This window comes from Raphanus sativus, chromosome 5, assembly GCF_000801105.2.
Source record: "Raphanus sativus cultivar WK10039 chromosome 5, ASM80110v3, whole genome shotgun sequence".
NCBI classification, from domain to species: domain Eukaryota; kingdom Viridiplantae; phylum Streptophyta; class Magnoliopsida; order Brassicales; family Brassicaceae; genus Raphanus; species Raphanus sativus.
Window position 1 is genome coordinate 30,088,682 of NC_079515.1, and position 15,404 is coordinate 30,104,085.

Consider the following 15,404-nt stretch of genomic DNA (forward strand, 5'->3'; position numbering starts at 1 on the left):
AGGAAGAAATAGAGAAATACATTGGAAAAGAACACATCTCTATTATAGAGTTCCTCTATTATAGAGGAAAAAATAAGAAAATACATTAGAGATGGTCTAAAAGAAAAAAATAACACATCAAATATCACACACAGATTAAATAATAGAACATGCAAAGAACTTTCAAACAGAGTCATCATCATGAATCATCTTGTATACATAAATAATGTAACTTTTGAGATGTGACAACTCTTTATTTTCTTTTTTAGAAAAAGTGACAGTTTCCGTATATAAATGTTTGGCCAATACTAGCTTGGTTCAATAAAACAAAACAATTGACTAGTCTTTTAGATTTTGCCTTTTCTAAAACCACTGTCCTGATTTTGTCGTTGTGGTAGGTAGGCCTGGGCACGGATCGGATATTCGGGTTTTTGAAGGTATTTGTGATTTGCTTCGAATGTTACGGATATCTAATTTTTCGATTTGCTTTGCTTCGGAAAAATACGGATATTTGGAAAAACGGATATCCGGAAAATAAATAGATATTTGCGGATATTCGCGGATACTTACGCATCTCTCATTTGTTTTGATTAATACAAATAATCTTAAAAATTTGATACAAATTTGGTTTGTAAAATATATTTTTTGCATGATATAAAAGATAAAAATTAAAAGAAGTTGTGAATCTTCATATTTTGTAAATTTTTAAACTTAGTTAAAATTATAATAACACAAAACTTAAGAAAAAATTATAATTGTCATAAATATTTTCTTTTCCTTTTATGTAATACTTTTATATAAGTAATAATATGAATAGAATCTATCAAATAATATATTAGAATAATAATTATATAATTTTATACATTTAAAACTTTAAATATAATCAAAATATACATGTATTTATATATTGACGGATCGGATCGGATATTCGCTTCCCAAAATTTTAATATTTGTGATTTGCTTCGATTTTGACGGATATTGAATTTTAGTATTTGCTTTGCTTCGAAAGCTTACGGATATTCGGAATTTTCGGATCGAATAGCAACGAATAACGAATCGAATCAAATTTAACGGATAAAATGCCCAGCCCTAGTGGTAGGTATTTAACGATTTTTATGTGGGTTAACAGTTTAACTCATAAATCATCGGTAAATCATCACAACAACGACGTTCATATGTGGGATATCTACCTATGGAGCTTGTCGCAGATTTTATGATTATTTTATTAAATATACTAGGGATTTGCCGGCGCTACGCGCCGGTTTTGCTACTATAGTATATCCGTGCTTCACGCAGATTATTATTATTTTATTATTATTTGTTATTTTATATTTTTTTAATTGAATTATTATTTTATATTGTTATTTTATATTTGTATTGGATACATACAATATTTTTAAAACTCGATTTAGACACTGACCTGGATTAGTAATGAGCTTTATCAATGACCTAAACAGAGAACCACTGAAGTCTAAGAAATAGTTTTCCAAGACTACTTGATTTCTCAAATACATAATGCTCTTAGCTCATCAAGAAGGTGCGAGTCATGTGACCAAACATAAACTAAAAAGATCTTTAGAAAATGTTTTCTTAAGCCTACTTGACATCTCAAATACACAATGCTCTTTATCATCACTGATTTCTTCCATTGAAACCTACAACATTGAGTTTAAACTTTCCTTCCATTGAAAACTCATGTTTAGAAGTGTCACTATACAAAAGAATGTGTTGAAAAAAAAGCAATCTAATATTTTTATTGAAAAACTATATGATACATTGAAATAATATTATAATAAAATTTTCGGTTAGTCAAGTGGTTTAAGTTTTGTTTAGGTTTGACATTTGAATGAGATGATTTTTTCAAAAATCTATTTTTTTCCATGATGGAAAATAGCTTTATCAATGACTTGGAAAATAATTTCTTGGACTTTGGTGGTTGTTCCGTGGACGACGTGGAGGGTTACCAAACGGACTCCTATCACGTTCTTTGTTGCTTGATCTCCCGCTCACTCGATCCATCGATTCAGCCGAGTTCGGTTCCCACGAAGAGGACGTTGAGTAACCCTTACGTTGAACCACACAGCTACTTCCCGTGATATTGTTGCTTCCGGAAGATTCTTGCTCCTCCATGTCCTCCACGGAAGAACCACCTCTTTTAACAGTCATGTACTTCTCTAAGTTTGGCTCCATTAGATCCGCTTTCTTCATTGCTGCTGATGTGAAATTGTTGAGCTCGGTTCTTTGGTGTTTATTCGTAGTGGAGTGAAGGTCTGAAACTGCTTCAAAGATGGAGCAGGCTTTGGACAAAGATGAGCTTATGGCATTGACATTCTTCAGTTGGAAAGTTTTGAATGTCTTCTAAAAGCAAACTGCGTAAGATGCTGGTGCATTGTTATTGTTGTCGATGTGGTTTAAGAGCAATGCTTCAGGACTGAAATCGAAATCAAATCACGTGACTTCCTCAATGATCTGCTCCTGCTCATAATTGGAGGCTTAGGGATTTCAGTTCCTGACACCACTATCTTACACTCTTCCACTGCCTTTGCTGCTCCTTGGTAACACAACTCGGGCTTGCGCTTCTGCGGATTGGAGCTTGAGTACCCTTTTTAGCATTCACCTTCTGAAACACAAACATTATCAAAACACATTTACATTCCAATAATACCAAGTTCTTGATTGTGAAGCATGGACATCAACAACAATACAAACACTTGATTGGATTCATTACTGCATAGCTATGAAATTCATACATGGGCCTTGAGATTGACATATTCATTGTCTCTGTTCATCATCTTCTTGTTGCAGTTAGTGTTACCATGAGGTTGTGGGTACGCCAAAGTGTTTGGATCAATCTCCCCCAATGGGTTCCTCCTGTACGGACAATGTTCCATTTTCCTCATGAGCTTCGACGGGGAAGGCTGAGCGTGCTGCTTGTGTTAACCGCCGCTCTTACCGGAGACGAGCTCTAAGAGATGCCGCTCTCGCCGGCGACTGTGACCTCGGAGACTCCACGTTTCTCTTGACAGTAATCCGTTTGATAGACGCATCTACGTTGTTATTGCTCTTCTCCATAACCCACAAAGCTTTATCCGTAGCAGGAACCGAAACGACCTTGGCAGGTCTATTGTTGTTACTCGAATTTACAGAACTGCCACTGCCGGTGCATGAATTAGGGTTATTAGGGTTTATCTCCGATCTTCTTCCCTGAGATCTGCTTACTCGTCTACTACCACTCTCCCTCTCTCTACTTCCCGATCGATAGCTTTCCGAATCTTCCCTTTCTATGCTTGGAGTTCGTCCCTCCGTTCCCGAGGCGACTCTCCCCCGCTTTGGCGCTGCCGATGAATCCGCCGCTCAGCTTCTTCTTCTTCTCCTCCGTCTTCCACATCAGCTTATTTGGCGTCACCGTTTTTGTCGTATCAAGAGGAAATCGTAAAGGTCATAGACGACCAGAAACTTCAATGAATATGGGCCAGCATTATAAAATTAGAAACCCATTAATTGAATTAGAATAAGAAACACAAAAACCGGCCTGCATTGAAACGAAACAAAACGTTTAATAAGGACACGTGGCGTTTTTCCCCCAAAGGAGAAAAAAAGCCTACTTTATTAGTTAAGATATGGTCACAGTCACATTTGGTCCACAAAACATCGTTCTCATCCCTATATACTAAATCACAAGTCACCTAACCAACAAAATTTTGACATGTGGATTATGTTTTTCAAAAAAAATTAATTAAAAATCTGAACATTTACAAAATCAATTTATTTAGAAAAATAACTGCCTAACCAAAAGACTTCAACGAGACCACTATCCCTAATTTTATGGCACAATTTCAGTTGTTTAATTTTCTGTATAATTTTCAAGTAACTAATTTTTATCTATCTTCTCTCTTTTTCTTAATCTTTTCATATCTTCACCATTTTAGCAATAAAAATCAATGATCATTGCTGGCAGAAAAATCAATAGAGCATTACAACTACTTTTTATTCAAATTCATTTTTCTTTGCTTCTCAAAATAATACTCTTTTATTCTTTGTTGTTTGATTCATTTTGTTTTTTTTAAGGATTATTCATCAACGGGGATATTGACAAGGAGTTGCAGTTGCAAAATAGATTTAGAACTCAAACTATGAAAATGTAAGTAAATATTTTACCACTTCTTTTCGGTTAATATATAAATGTTTTATTGTTCTTCAGTTTTGTTTGGGTGAATTTTTATGTTTATTACATGTATAGAAAAAAAGAAAAACTAGAAATCATCTTCGCATTAAGGTATGTGAAGGCAATTAAGGTATGTGAAGGTAGTAATGATGTGTGGAATGATATAGCGCAAAATAAAAACTAGATTTTAAAGTAATAATTGTAAAAATGGTATTTTAGTTTATAATGATTATAAGTTGTTATAGTTTTCTAGATATATTATCAACAAATTATGGCTTTATGCAAATACACATTAACACTCTTCGAGATATATTATCTACAATCTATGTGATGTTAGTATATTTTAACAAGAAAATATAGTGTTAATACATGTTAAAGATTTAAAATTAAGAAATTATCATCCGTACGTAGTACGGGACTAAACACTAGTGTTCTTAAAAAAGAGGAAATCAAGAGTACGCAAGAAAAAAAAGACCCCCTGGAAGTTAGGATGCTTTCTATAAATCTTCTCCTTAATACAGGCTCAACTATAAAATGCTGCAGAATTTAAAAAATGAAAATAAATTTTTCCATTGATTGTAAGCGTTTAGAGCATCTCCAAAGGTTCATTCTATTTTTTACTCTAAAATAGAATGATTATATAACAGAGATAAAGTTTGTTCCAATGATACTCTACTTAGAGTAAAAAATAGAGTGATGAACAAAAAAAAATAATTTACTCTATATTTGGAATAAACTTATTTTTCACTCTATTATAAAGTGAGAAATAAAGTACTATTAGAGCATCTTTTACTCTAAAAACTATTTTAGAAATGAGTTGGAAATGCCCTTAATTTGGCAATATTACACGGTAATTACAAGCAGATTTGACTACAGTACAGTACAACCATGAACTAACTAGTTTGGAATCTCCAAGACTACATAACCAGGTTGAGGGTGCAACTCCGGATCTTACTTCATCCTCAACTATAATTCTTATTAATCCGGTTGTGCAGCACAAGACCATACCTTGATACTAAGGTGGGTTGAAAAGGGAACCCTTCCAGTGATGTACTCACACGCCGGCTGAATCTTCAGCCCTTCAGAACAAAAGATGGGTTGGGAGGGAGGCAAAACTTGACTCGAGTTTCAAAAACCTACAAAAGAAAAGAATCAAGGTCTACCAAAACGACAAAGGAGCCAATTCGGTACTGGGATGACCACACACTCCAAACAAGTCTCTTCACCGTAAGAAGAACCAAATGAAACCATTGGACCCTCGAAAGGATGCCTTGTTCTAGGGACAGAGAACCTGACCCAGTCTCTACTGCTCCACATCGGGTGACAGCAATGGGTAGATTGAGTCACCCAAACGATGCAGTTTCTGAACGTACGAGCTCATAACCTTCGTCTAAAGTGAGAGCACTCGAGGTAAGGTACGGGGAATGCACAAACAAGGAAAGAGCTATCACCAGAGAAGGAGACCCCACAGCCATAGACGACAGAGAAGAAGATGTTGCATACTTTTGTTCTTCCTTTGCTTTTCTTTTCCTATATGAGCATATCTTTTCTCTTCAACTGATACGTGCCTGTCTCTGAAAAACTATTAATATCTCCTAAAAATATTTTTGGATACCTAATTCACAAACTCAAATCAAACAACTGTTGATTGATCTGTTTTTTGAAATATTTTATAAAAACTTGTGTTTCATTGACATGATATCATATATATATATATACAACTCAAAAGTATAATCCTAATTAACAGAAATTGATAAACCCTATAATATTGCAAATCCAATAGAATTAGAACTATATCCTCCATAGCTTAATGCCCTCTCTTCTTAAATTTGTAGTGTTTTGAATGTACAACTTGAAAAGAAAATATTAAAATGTGGGAGTTGACAACGCCTTTGTAAATAAGCTGTGGGTTGTTGTTTTGTTGATATGTGCTTAGTAGTAAGTAGTTTGTGTTGAACTGCATCATGATCATATGGCAATCATGAAATACTGAATTATTAGCTATATGGGTAGCCGATTGACCATCGCAAAACAAAACATTAGAAGAAATTTGAGCCATTTAAAATTTACAGCATCTGCCATTAATCGATTATTCAGTCTCTACATAAGATTGTGAAACAAATTACTTCTTTTTTTCTTCCACGATACTAAAGAGTTGTCGAGAAAGGCTACATACACACTAAAATACCTTCTTGTAATTGGACAAGCCGACCAATTAGAGTCGCAACAAGCCTCCAATCGCATATCAAAGTCAGACTTGAGCATAATCCCTTGGTTAGGACAACCTGTTAAGCACCTTACCGCACACAATGCAGTTAACATGTGATATTTAAGGGGTTCCTGCATGAATTGAGATGAAATATATGGACAAGTAAAAGAGTGAAAAGCAATATAGATCAAACTGCCTATCAACTGTCGATACTTGCTTGGATCAGTAAGAAATGTTCATTCATCAAGAGCAACTCCATAACCCTTTACAAGAATGTTTATAGTGTTTATAAGACTTTTACTAGCAAGAGCATAACCCTTAAGGTCAAAAGCTCTAATACCAGGACAATGCCAAGTCCAAACTTCAAGACAGTAATACCTCCGAGCCAGAAGAGATTAATCTATGGTTCGTTCATTAGCCATTTTAGTCTAGTGTTTTTCCCAAGTTATGTCGATGGGCTTCTAAATGGGCATTTACTATTATTCAATGTTTAAAGCTTAGCGAATAATAATTTTGGGCTTTCTATTTCTGCATTTTAGCTTTCATTTTTGTGGTGGTATGTATATTTTTTTTTGTAATACACAGTGGTATCTATTAATCACAATATATTTTAATCTGCCATTTACTTCTTGTCCTGTTATAAAACTTGGTGATTCAAACGAAAAAATGATGTCATTTTGATTAAAAAAAAAGACATTGCACAATTCAACTGGGATCTTTTCACTCATGTTTCACACAGTGTATAACAAAATGATATCGTTTGTTTTTGCTTTATTAATGCAAACACAGAATTATGAGATAAATCTGTATCTGATACTGATAGTTTGTTTTGTTAAATGAGTTTCTTTTTCTATAAAATTTGATTATATTTCTATATCACATTTGTATGTGTAATCCAGTTGATTCGTATATACCTGAAAGAAAAGGAATAAAAGAGAGCATATTCTCTTCGTTGGTTAATTAAGACAGTCGAAAAGAATCTGATCCAAACTCTACAGTTGGAAGCAATTTTAAATGTGATTCTTCTTTATACTCCCTCCGTTTCATTTTAGTTTTCACTCTAAGTTTATACATACATATTAAGAAAACATATGATTTTATATATTTCCAAAATAAAAACACAATTACCTATATACCTAACCATATTTCAACCAATATAATATAAAATGGAGAATCTATTTAATAAAGTTTGCATTGAAACTCTAAAACGACATTTATTTTGAAATGAATTTTTTTCCCTACAACGACAATTAAATCGAAACGGAAGGAGTATGTGTTTGCTTTTCAAAACACATACTCCATCCTTTTCATATTAGTTGTCGTCATTTTAGGTTTATGCACATAGATTAAGAAAATATTTAATTTTATATATTTTCAAAATAAAAATATCATTACCAATACACCTAACCATGTTTTAACCAATAAAAAGTTGAGTATAGAATATTGTTAATAAATTTTGCATTGAAAACCAAAAACGACATTTATTTTGAAATGAAAATTATACCCTACAACGACAAATAATTTGAAACAGAAAGAGTACGTGGTATGGCTAATACGTATATATACGGCGTATGTCTAAGTTTCTTTTGTATAGCTACTTCTTCAAGTATAGTATTTCTAATTTTCTGCAAAAAAGTATATCAATTTGTAGAATTACTAGATGATACCAAACATTTCAAATTTTTCTGCAAAAAAAAAAGTATCTTTTTTTTTGAATATATGTCGATTTATAGAATTGCTAGATGATACCAAAAAGTAGATATTGTACAGGTGACGGGGATTTTGATATATATTGTTGGCATTAAAATCACATACACTAAGAACAATGTCATAGATTTTAGTGTGTGTCGATTTGATTCTTCTCTATATGTGTTTGACTAAAAAGTCAAAGTGTACATTTTAGCTCGACGTACGATATTGTTTGGTCTGCAAACAAGTGATCAACATATGCTCTCTTGGTTCGTTTGAAAGGTGTTAACATTAAACAACATTTTACAGAAAAAAAAAACATTTGAAAGGATTGTGCATTCTTTTTTTTTACTATAAACGATTGTGCATCTTTTAAGAAGAAGACCCAAACCATAGTACTTTTATAGAGAATAAGACATCTTCAGATGTTTTACAAAAAAAAAAAAAAAAACATCTTCAGATAAAACTTGATCATGTGCTTTCCAAAAGTTCTTACTAGCAATAAAGAAGTTTTAATCACTTGACCAATTAGCCGTTGGTATTTTCTGTAATTTTATTCCACATTTACCTCTAACTAGTTTTTAACGCTGATTTATTACGATATTACAAGTATGAAAACATTATATAGACGATTTAACAATCTATAATAGTATATGCTTTACGAAGATCTATGGCCGTCATATAAAGATCTACGTATGACCAGATTTACTTGGACCATGTTAAAGACTTATTCTGCATAATTGTTTAATAAACCATTTTTCCGAGATTTGAAACCTAGATCTTCTGTAACTTAGGATTCAAATCCCAGATTTTGGTATATAAGTTTTTAAACCTTAACCATTAGGTTATGGTGCTTCCGGTATCTCTAACTAGTTAGGTTATTGATAGAATTTTAAAGTTTATTTATTTATTACAAATACACGGTTTTAACTGTATTTTTTAGTAATTTTTAGTAATGGAAGTTTTGGATCTTATGCTAATAATCTTCTTCAGGTATAAACTTAGTTTTTAAGTATTTTGATTTAAAGAATAATCCTTCTTTTTTTTTGTTAAAGTCAATTCGGTTTTGCCTTTAGTTTTAATAATCTTTCATATTAAATATGGTGAATCTTTTAAGATGAGAACAAGAGAATAATCAACCCCATTACAATTTATGGCTACAGAACACTGTGAACAATCCCATTACACTAATTAATACTTCCTCTGTTTGTTTTTTAAGAAAGTGTTATTTTAGTTTTTTTTTATACAAAACATGTCATTTAAAATTTACATGTAATTTTTAGTTTAAATACTGGCAGAGCTGGACCTGAGAATCCAGAGGTCCTAAACGAAATAAAAAATTATGCAATTTATCCAGATTTTTATATTTTATTAGAAAATAGTTACTTCCTTCAAAACAGTTGCAAATTTTGTAGTTTAAAAACAAAAAAAATTGTCTTAATATTTACTATAATTTTGTTAATATCAAAGTTATAAATTTATATCATTTTATAAATTATTTTGTTATTTTTCTTTTGCATTTTAATATTTTATTCATTATTAAACTAAAAATATAAAAATATGTTTTTTAAAAAGAGCCCCACATAATGGGAGCCTCACACAAATGTTTCACATGTATTGGGTCAAGCCCAACTCTGAATATTGGTTATAGATGCATTGATTTTATAAATAATTTTATTTAGTTCAAATACTATTGGTTAAATATTGTAATTAATAAAAATTTAAATATATTTAAATTATTTTTTAATATGTGTAAAAAATGTTAAAGTTATACTCTTTCTGTTTCATATTAAGTGTCATTTTGACTCATTTTTCTTGTTTCACAAAGAATGTCATTCTACAATACCAATGCAATTTATACAATCTTTCAGCTCAAAATTAATTGCAAAATGCATCGATCTTATAAATAAAACTATTTATCTAAAATACTATTGGTTAAATATGTGATATTAATTAAAAATAAATGTATTTTAATGAACTTCTTAATATGTGTGAAAAGTGTCTAAGTGACACTCTTTGTGAAACGGAGGGAGTATTTGTTTATGATGGGGAGAGAATATTGAAAAGTGTTGCATGAAGATCAGTACTTTAAATCTGTTAATTACACAGCGCATTTGAGTATTAATATCTTGGATAAGATGTGGTTGTCTGGTTTAGATTGTTCACAACGTTGTGTAGCCATAAATTGTTAAATTAATGTTTGGGCATAATTAGGTATCAAGCTGGTTCAGCAAAGAAAGCACATGCGTTGGGGCGACACTTTCTTAAAGCTTTGTGTTAAGAAAACTAAGCAATTAAATAAATTTTCTTAAAATCTATCTAAATGCAGAGATAAATAAATACTCTATTGAGTTATATATTCCTTAACAGACTTGTAACAAAAACCAGAAGAACCATTTTTTGATGTAGTAATCAAGTTTAATAAAATCATGTTAATTTGGATCATTTAATGAAGATAAAATCCTCTATGATTTTTTTTAACTTGATTAATAAATGAAATTTAATTCATGGTTGGCATGCTTCATCAATCAGCTATGATGAAGACCAAAAAAACAAATTCTGAGATTAAAAGCTTGTAATAATTTAAGTTAGTAGTAATAAATACATAGTACTCTATGTATTTAAAAGATTAATATTTTCTATTTTTCATATTAATGTTTTACATTATAATGAATGTATTTTTGTTTAAATTAAAATATAAAAACATGAGTATTTTTTTTGGTAAGAAAATAAAGTTTAAACTGGTAAAAAAAATCATAATATATAATAATAAATAAAAGTGGTTTATCATTTATGCAAAAGACAATAGTAATGTTTTAACGGCGTTAGGTCTATAATTAGGGTACTGTCTATTTCTTTTTAATTAACTAGAATTTTTAAAATGCTGCAAAAATGAGAAACCAATGAAAAAAATAGAAAACTAAATTAAAAGAGAAAATAAAAATGAAAAAGGGATAAAATGAGGAAAAAAAATAAAAATAAAAAGCTTTGTTCCGTCAGCGTGCGAGAAGAAAGGGTTAGAACCAAGAAACCGACGTCCCTCTCTCTCTCTCTCTCTTTCCCCTCACCTCTTCTTCCTCTCTGCTTCTGATCTCTCTCTTCTCTCTCTCTCTCCCTCTCCCTGATTAAACCTTTCATAATCAGGTAATTATCACGTTTAATCATCACGATAATCGGCTCCTGAAGCCCTTTATTTTCTCTCTTGTAATTCTCCCAGGCTTCGAATCATTTTATTTATTTGTTTTTTTCTTTGGTGGGTTTTTGATTATTACGATGATGATGATGAACTTTATGAGAAGAGATTGCATTGTTCTTGGTTTGTTGGTTTTGCGATTCTGATCATCGAAGATTGTTCTAAACCTTATCTGCATGTTTGCAGGGAGCTTCGATAATTACAAGTCTCTTTTTTTTTGTCTTGTCTAGCTCGTTGCAGCCCCTTTAGACACATCTCCAAGCTTTCTCCTTTTTATGCTCTCAAGGTCTGTCTTTTTCTCTTCCTTCCTTCTTGCATTAGATGATGATGATGATAATTATTCTGATTTTAGTTTAGGCATGATGGCCTAGTTTCATCTTTTTCTTTTTTTTTTTTATTGTATGAAAGTTTTGATCTTTATTTTCTTAGAATTGTTCTTTAGTTTCTCATTTTGATTTTAGTTCTACAGCTAAGTTTGTTTTTTTTCCTTTCATGAAAATGATGATCTTGGCTTTGCCCTGTCATCATGAGTTTTGAGAATGCACAATGCAATCTGTTGTGAACATTTGCTTTATATGTTTTGATTTCGTTAATGCTAAAATCACAAGTTGATATATATGCAGCTTACAAACATGTAATATAAGCTTTAGCTTAGTTTGTAAGTATCAGCTTGAGAAGGTGTTATGATTTTGCATTAATTGATTACAAAAAGCTCAAATTCTCGCTCAGTTTGTACTTTGTTGTGTCATCATTATGGTAGCTGAGACTCTGTTTTATCGTCCTTCTCGCATTAGATGATAGTTCTGATTTTGGTTAGGCATGGTGGGCTAGTTTCATCTTCTTCTTTTTTTTTTATGTATGGATGTTTTGATTTTTGTGTGGTAGTTGTATAATTGTTCTACAGTTTTAATCTAAAATTTAGTGTTCATGAAAATGATCTTGGCTTTTTACCCTATTATCATGAACTTGAGAATGCACAATGCAATCTTCCGAAAACATGTGCTTTGTATGTTTTAATTTCGTTAGTTCATTCCCAAAATCACAAGATGACATATGCAGCTTACAAAGAGTGACATTGATTATGTGTAATAATGTTGCATTGATTGGTTCCGTTAAACTTAACAAAGTTCAGTTTCTTAATCAGTTTAGACTTTGTTGTGGTTTGCTGATGTTTTTTTCTTTATAACTCAAAACCTACCAGAAGTTGACATATGCAGATCACATAAAGTGATAGTATGTGTAATAATGTTGCATTGATTGGTTCCATTAAAATAAAATAAAAAAGTTCAGTTTCTTACTCAGTTTAGACTTTATTATGGTTGCTGATGTTTTTTTCTTTATAACTCAAAACCTATCAGAGGGCTTATGCAGCAAGCGAAATGGGACAAAGAAATAGAACAGTCGATTTAGAAATGGAGCAGCAGCACCAATCTCAACCCTCTCTCCAACCAGGACCTTGCATCCTTCTAAGCAGCTTTCCCCAACAACAACAACCACCTGATAATAATAATAATAATACCCTACCTGCAATGGCTGCAAGCTTTCCTAATTTAGAAGCTCGTTCTCTTCAAGACCCAAACTTCTATGACATGTTCTACGGTCTTCCTCAGTACCATCATCACCATCAACTTCATCAGCCTGCTCCTCCTCCTCCGAATTACTATGTTCCCTATATGGCATTTCAGGGTCCATCCTCAAGCAGTCAAGGTGTAGTTGGAGTAAGTTCTGATCATGAGTACGAGAGGAATGCTCACTTTATGGATCCTACAAGAGGGGCGTATAAGAGAAAGAACGCCGAAGGAATAATACCTATGAATCATCATCAGTCTTTAAGTACTTTAGCAGCTCCATTCAACAATACACCTGAGATAATAGCTCCTTTTGGAGGCCCAAGGAGCAGGCCAGGAGCTGTTCCAATGAACCCTGTTCTTCCTCCTCCTCCTCATGCTCCAAATAGCTTCGTTCAAGGGACCTATCCTGGTCATCATCCTTTCCCACCTCCTGGCTCAATCTGGTACGACCAACACCATGGAAGATCTGATGGTTCACCCTCGTTTTGGCCCCACTCACCTTACATGCACGGTACCTACCGACCTATGAACTCTTTTTTTGAAGCTTTGAACTTTTGTAATCTTGATTATATATCTTTTGTTTGTAGCTGGTTCCATAGAGTCTAGTAGTAGAAACCCTGCAGCGTTCATGTATCCTCCTCAATTAAACCCGAGGGACCATTATTATCATCACCCTCCACCTCCTCCTCCTGTACAAGGAGTGAGAGGCCAGAGCGCCACCTTATACCCTCCCATGGCTTCTTCACCCTCGTTTGGATTCCCTCCTGGGAACTTTGCTCCTCCTCCTCAGAACACAATCAATAGAGGTGGTCCCTCGGGTTCAGAGATGGGTCCAGTTCAACCAGCAGGGTTCCGGATATACCAGCACCATCAGCGAGATGACTCTGTACCTTTAGCAGCTCTTAGACAACACCGTGGAGGAGTTCCTCGGTTTAGAATGATGCCTGATGATGTATGTAACTTTCTTTCCTCATTTAGTTTTTTTCTCTAATACATTCATCGTTGCTCAAGATTCTGTTTGGTTCTCTCTCTCAATGTGTGTAGGAAGTTGCGATATTGGAGTTTGGAGACTTCCTTGGTGGTGGTGGTTCTGGAAATAACCACCACATTGATCATCATCGTGATATGCGTTTGGACATCGAGGAAATGTCTTATGAGGTGACTCACATCATTATTTCTTTACCTATGTTTTCTATCAGAGTTAGGCATGTAGCAGCTGCAAGTAGCTTGTCTTTTTATTATCAGAGTTAGCCGCACGTGGCTTGTCTATTTATTATCGGAGTTAGGGTATGTAGCAGCTGCAATTTTCTGTGATCATTGTTAGGTTTTTGTTGAATCTGATTTGAAAAACCGTGTGGGTGTTGAACAGGAGCTACTTGCGTTGAGCGAGCGAATTGGAACCGTGAACACTGGTTTGCCAGAGGAAGATGTCAAGAACCATCTGAAAACAAGAACATGTTCTGTAATCAACCTTGCAGAAGAGTCCTCGTCCTTCTCTCCACAAACTAAAGACAGAGAAACAGAACCTTGCACAATATGTCAGGTAAAAAGAATATAGACAAAGACCAAAGCTTTTTAAAAGGATTAAACTCTTAAAGAATTCTCTGGATTTTGTGTATTTACAGGAGAGTTTCAAGAACGAAGAGAAGGTTGCGACTTTGGATTGTGGGCACGAGTATCATGCAGAATGCTTGGAGAAATGGCTGGTTGTGAAGAACGTTTGCCCAATCTGTAAAGCAGAGGCCTTGGTCATGGAGAAGACAACTGTTTAATCTATATATTGGGTATATATATATATTTATATAAAAGAAACTTAACAAGAAGAGGATAAGAAAACGATAGTTTGGGTTTATTTGCAGCTCAAAAAAGGATTCTGTAAATTTGTACTCTTTTTTGTTTGTTTGTGCACATATTAATATGTGTTAATGGTGTCACTCTTTTTTTCATTTGGTTTCTTGGCTTATGTGACACTGAAAAAATGTACAGGCTAATTTGCTTTATCTTAGGGCTTTTTAAATCTTTTATGTTTTCCTGTTCGGAATGTTTAGGGCTTTTATTATCTTTTTCACAACAAATGGAAAATTCTATTTGAAGACATGTGTCAAATTAAAATTTTGAATCTATGTGGATAATATTGTATAGGTTAAATTCTTGCACTCTTTGTCATGCATGGTATCTTTTGGTAATCTTCTATTTGGATTTGAAAGTTACACCAACCCTCTAGGGTAGTAGATACTATAATTATCAATTCCGAATTGTTAAAATATTTTATTACTATCAAAATTTAATCATGCATTTTATCGCCAAAATTAAGGGTTCATCCACAGAAAATGCAAATCCAACTAATAGTTTAATACATTCGAAGATAAATTGCCAAAAATTCTCGTGCTACTTGATATCCAAATTTAGCTATTTAACTGTGTATTCTTTTTATTTTCTAAAGTGACATCGCAAACAAATCAACTCTTACTGTACAACTAATTGACTACTCAAGAATGATTGTTGCGTCGTCATCTTCTTCCAATGATTGGAAAACTTTGGTATTCCATACCTTCAAAGTGAATCAATTAGTTGATCCACTGTTAGGGTAAGTTCCGA

The 15,404-nt window shown here is 33.0% G+C and overlaps 2 protein-coding genes and 1 pseudogene across 2 annotated transcripts; 1 reads left to right on the forward strand and 2 right to left on the reverse strand.

The window, feature by feature from the left end:
- Nucleotides 1-1,878: 1,878 nt before the first annotated feature.
- LOC108858740 (uncharacterized protein At1g65710-like) lies at nucleotides 1,879-2,671 on the reverse strand (annotated as a pseudogene).
- A 64-nt stretch (nucleotides 2,672-2,735) lies between these two features.
- Nucleotides 2,736-3,333, reverse strand: LOC130494647 (uncharacterized protein At1g65710-like; the record flags this gene model as incomplete). Its single annotated transcript, XM_056985847.1, has 1 exon — nucleotides 2,736-3,333. A coding segment is annotated over one exon (405 nt), but the record flags the coding sequence as incomplete, so codon positions are not given.
- Nucleotides 3,334-11,026: 7,693 nt separating this feature from the next.
- On the forward strand, nucleotides 11,027-14,825 carry LOC108863245 (uncharacterized). The gene is made up of 7 exons (XM_018637613.2): nucleotides 11,027-11,186; nucleotides 11,422-11,521; nucleotides 12,594-13,317; nucleotides 13,394-13,758; nucleotides 13,851-13,964; nucleotides 14,176-14,349; nucleotides 14,432-14,825. Exons 3-7 carry the CDS (start codon nucleotides 12,615-12,617, stop codon nucleotides 14,576-14,578), a joined length of 1,503 nt encoding a protein of 500 aa, XP_018493115.1. The 5' UTR covers nucleotides 11,027-11,186; nucleotides 11,422-11,521; nucleotides 12,594-12,614; the 3' UTR covers nucleotides 14,579-14,825.
- The last annotated feature ends 579 nt before the right edge of the window (nucleotides 14,826-15,404 follow it).

Bases quoted from the DNA above. Each gene is read 5' to 3' on its own strand.
- LOC108863245 (XM_018637613.2), top strand. From the start codon at position 12,615: ATGGGACAAAGAAATAGAACAGTCGATTTAGAAATGGAGCAGCAGCAC. The intron at 13,965-14,175 runs GTGACTCACATC...GGTGTTGAACAG, and splicing joins TCGAGGAAATGTCTTATGAG to GAGCTACTTGCGTTGAGCGA. The intron at 14,350-14,431 runs GTAAAAAGAATA...GTGTATTTACAG, and splicing joins AACCTTGCACAATATGTCAG to GAGAGTTTCAAGAACGAAGA.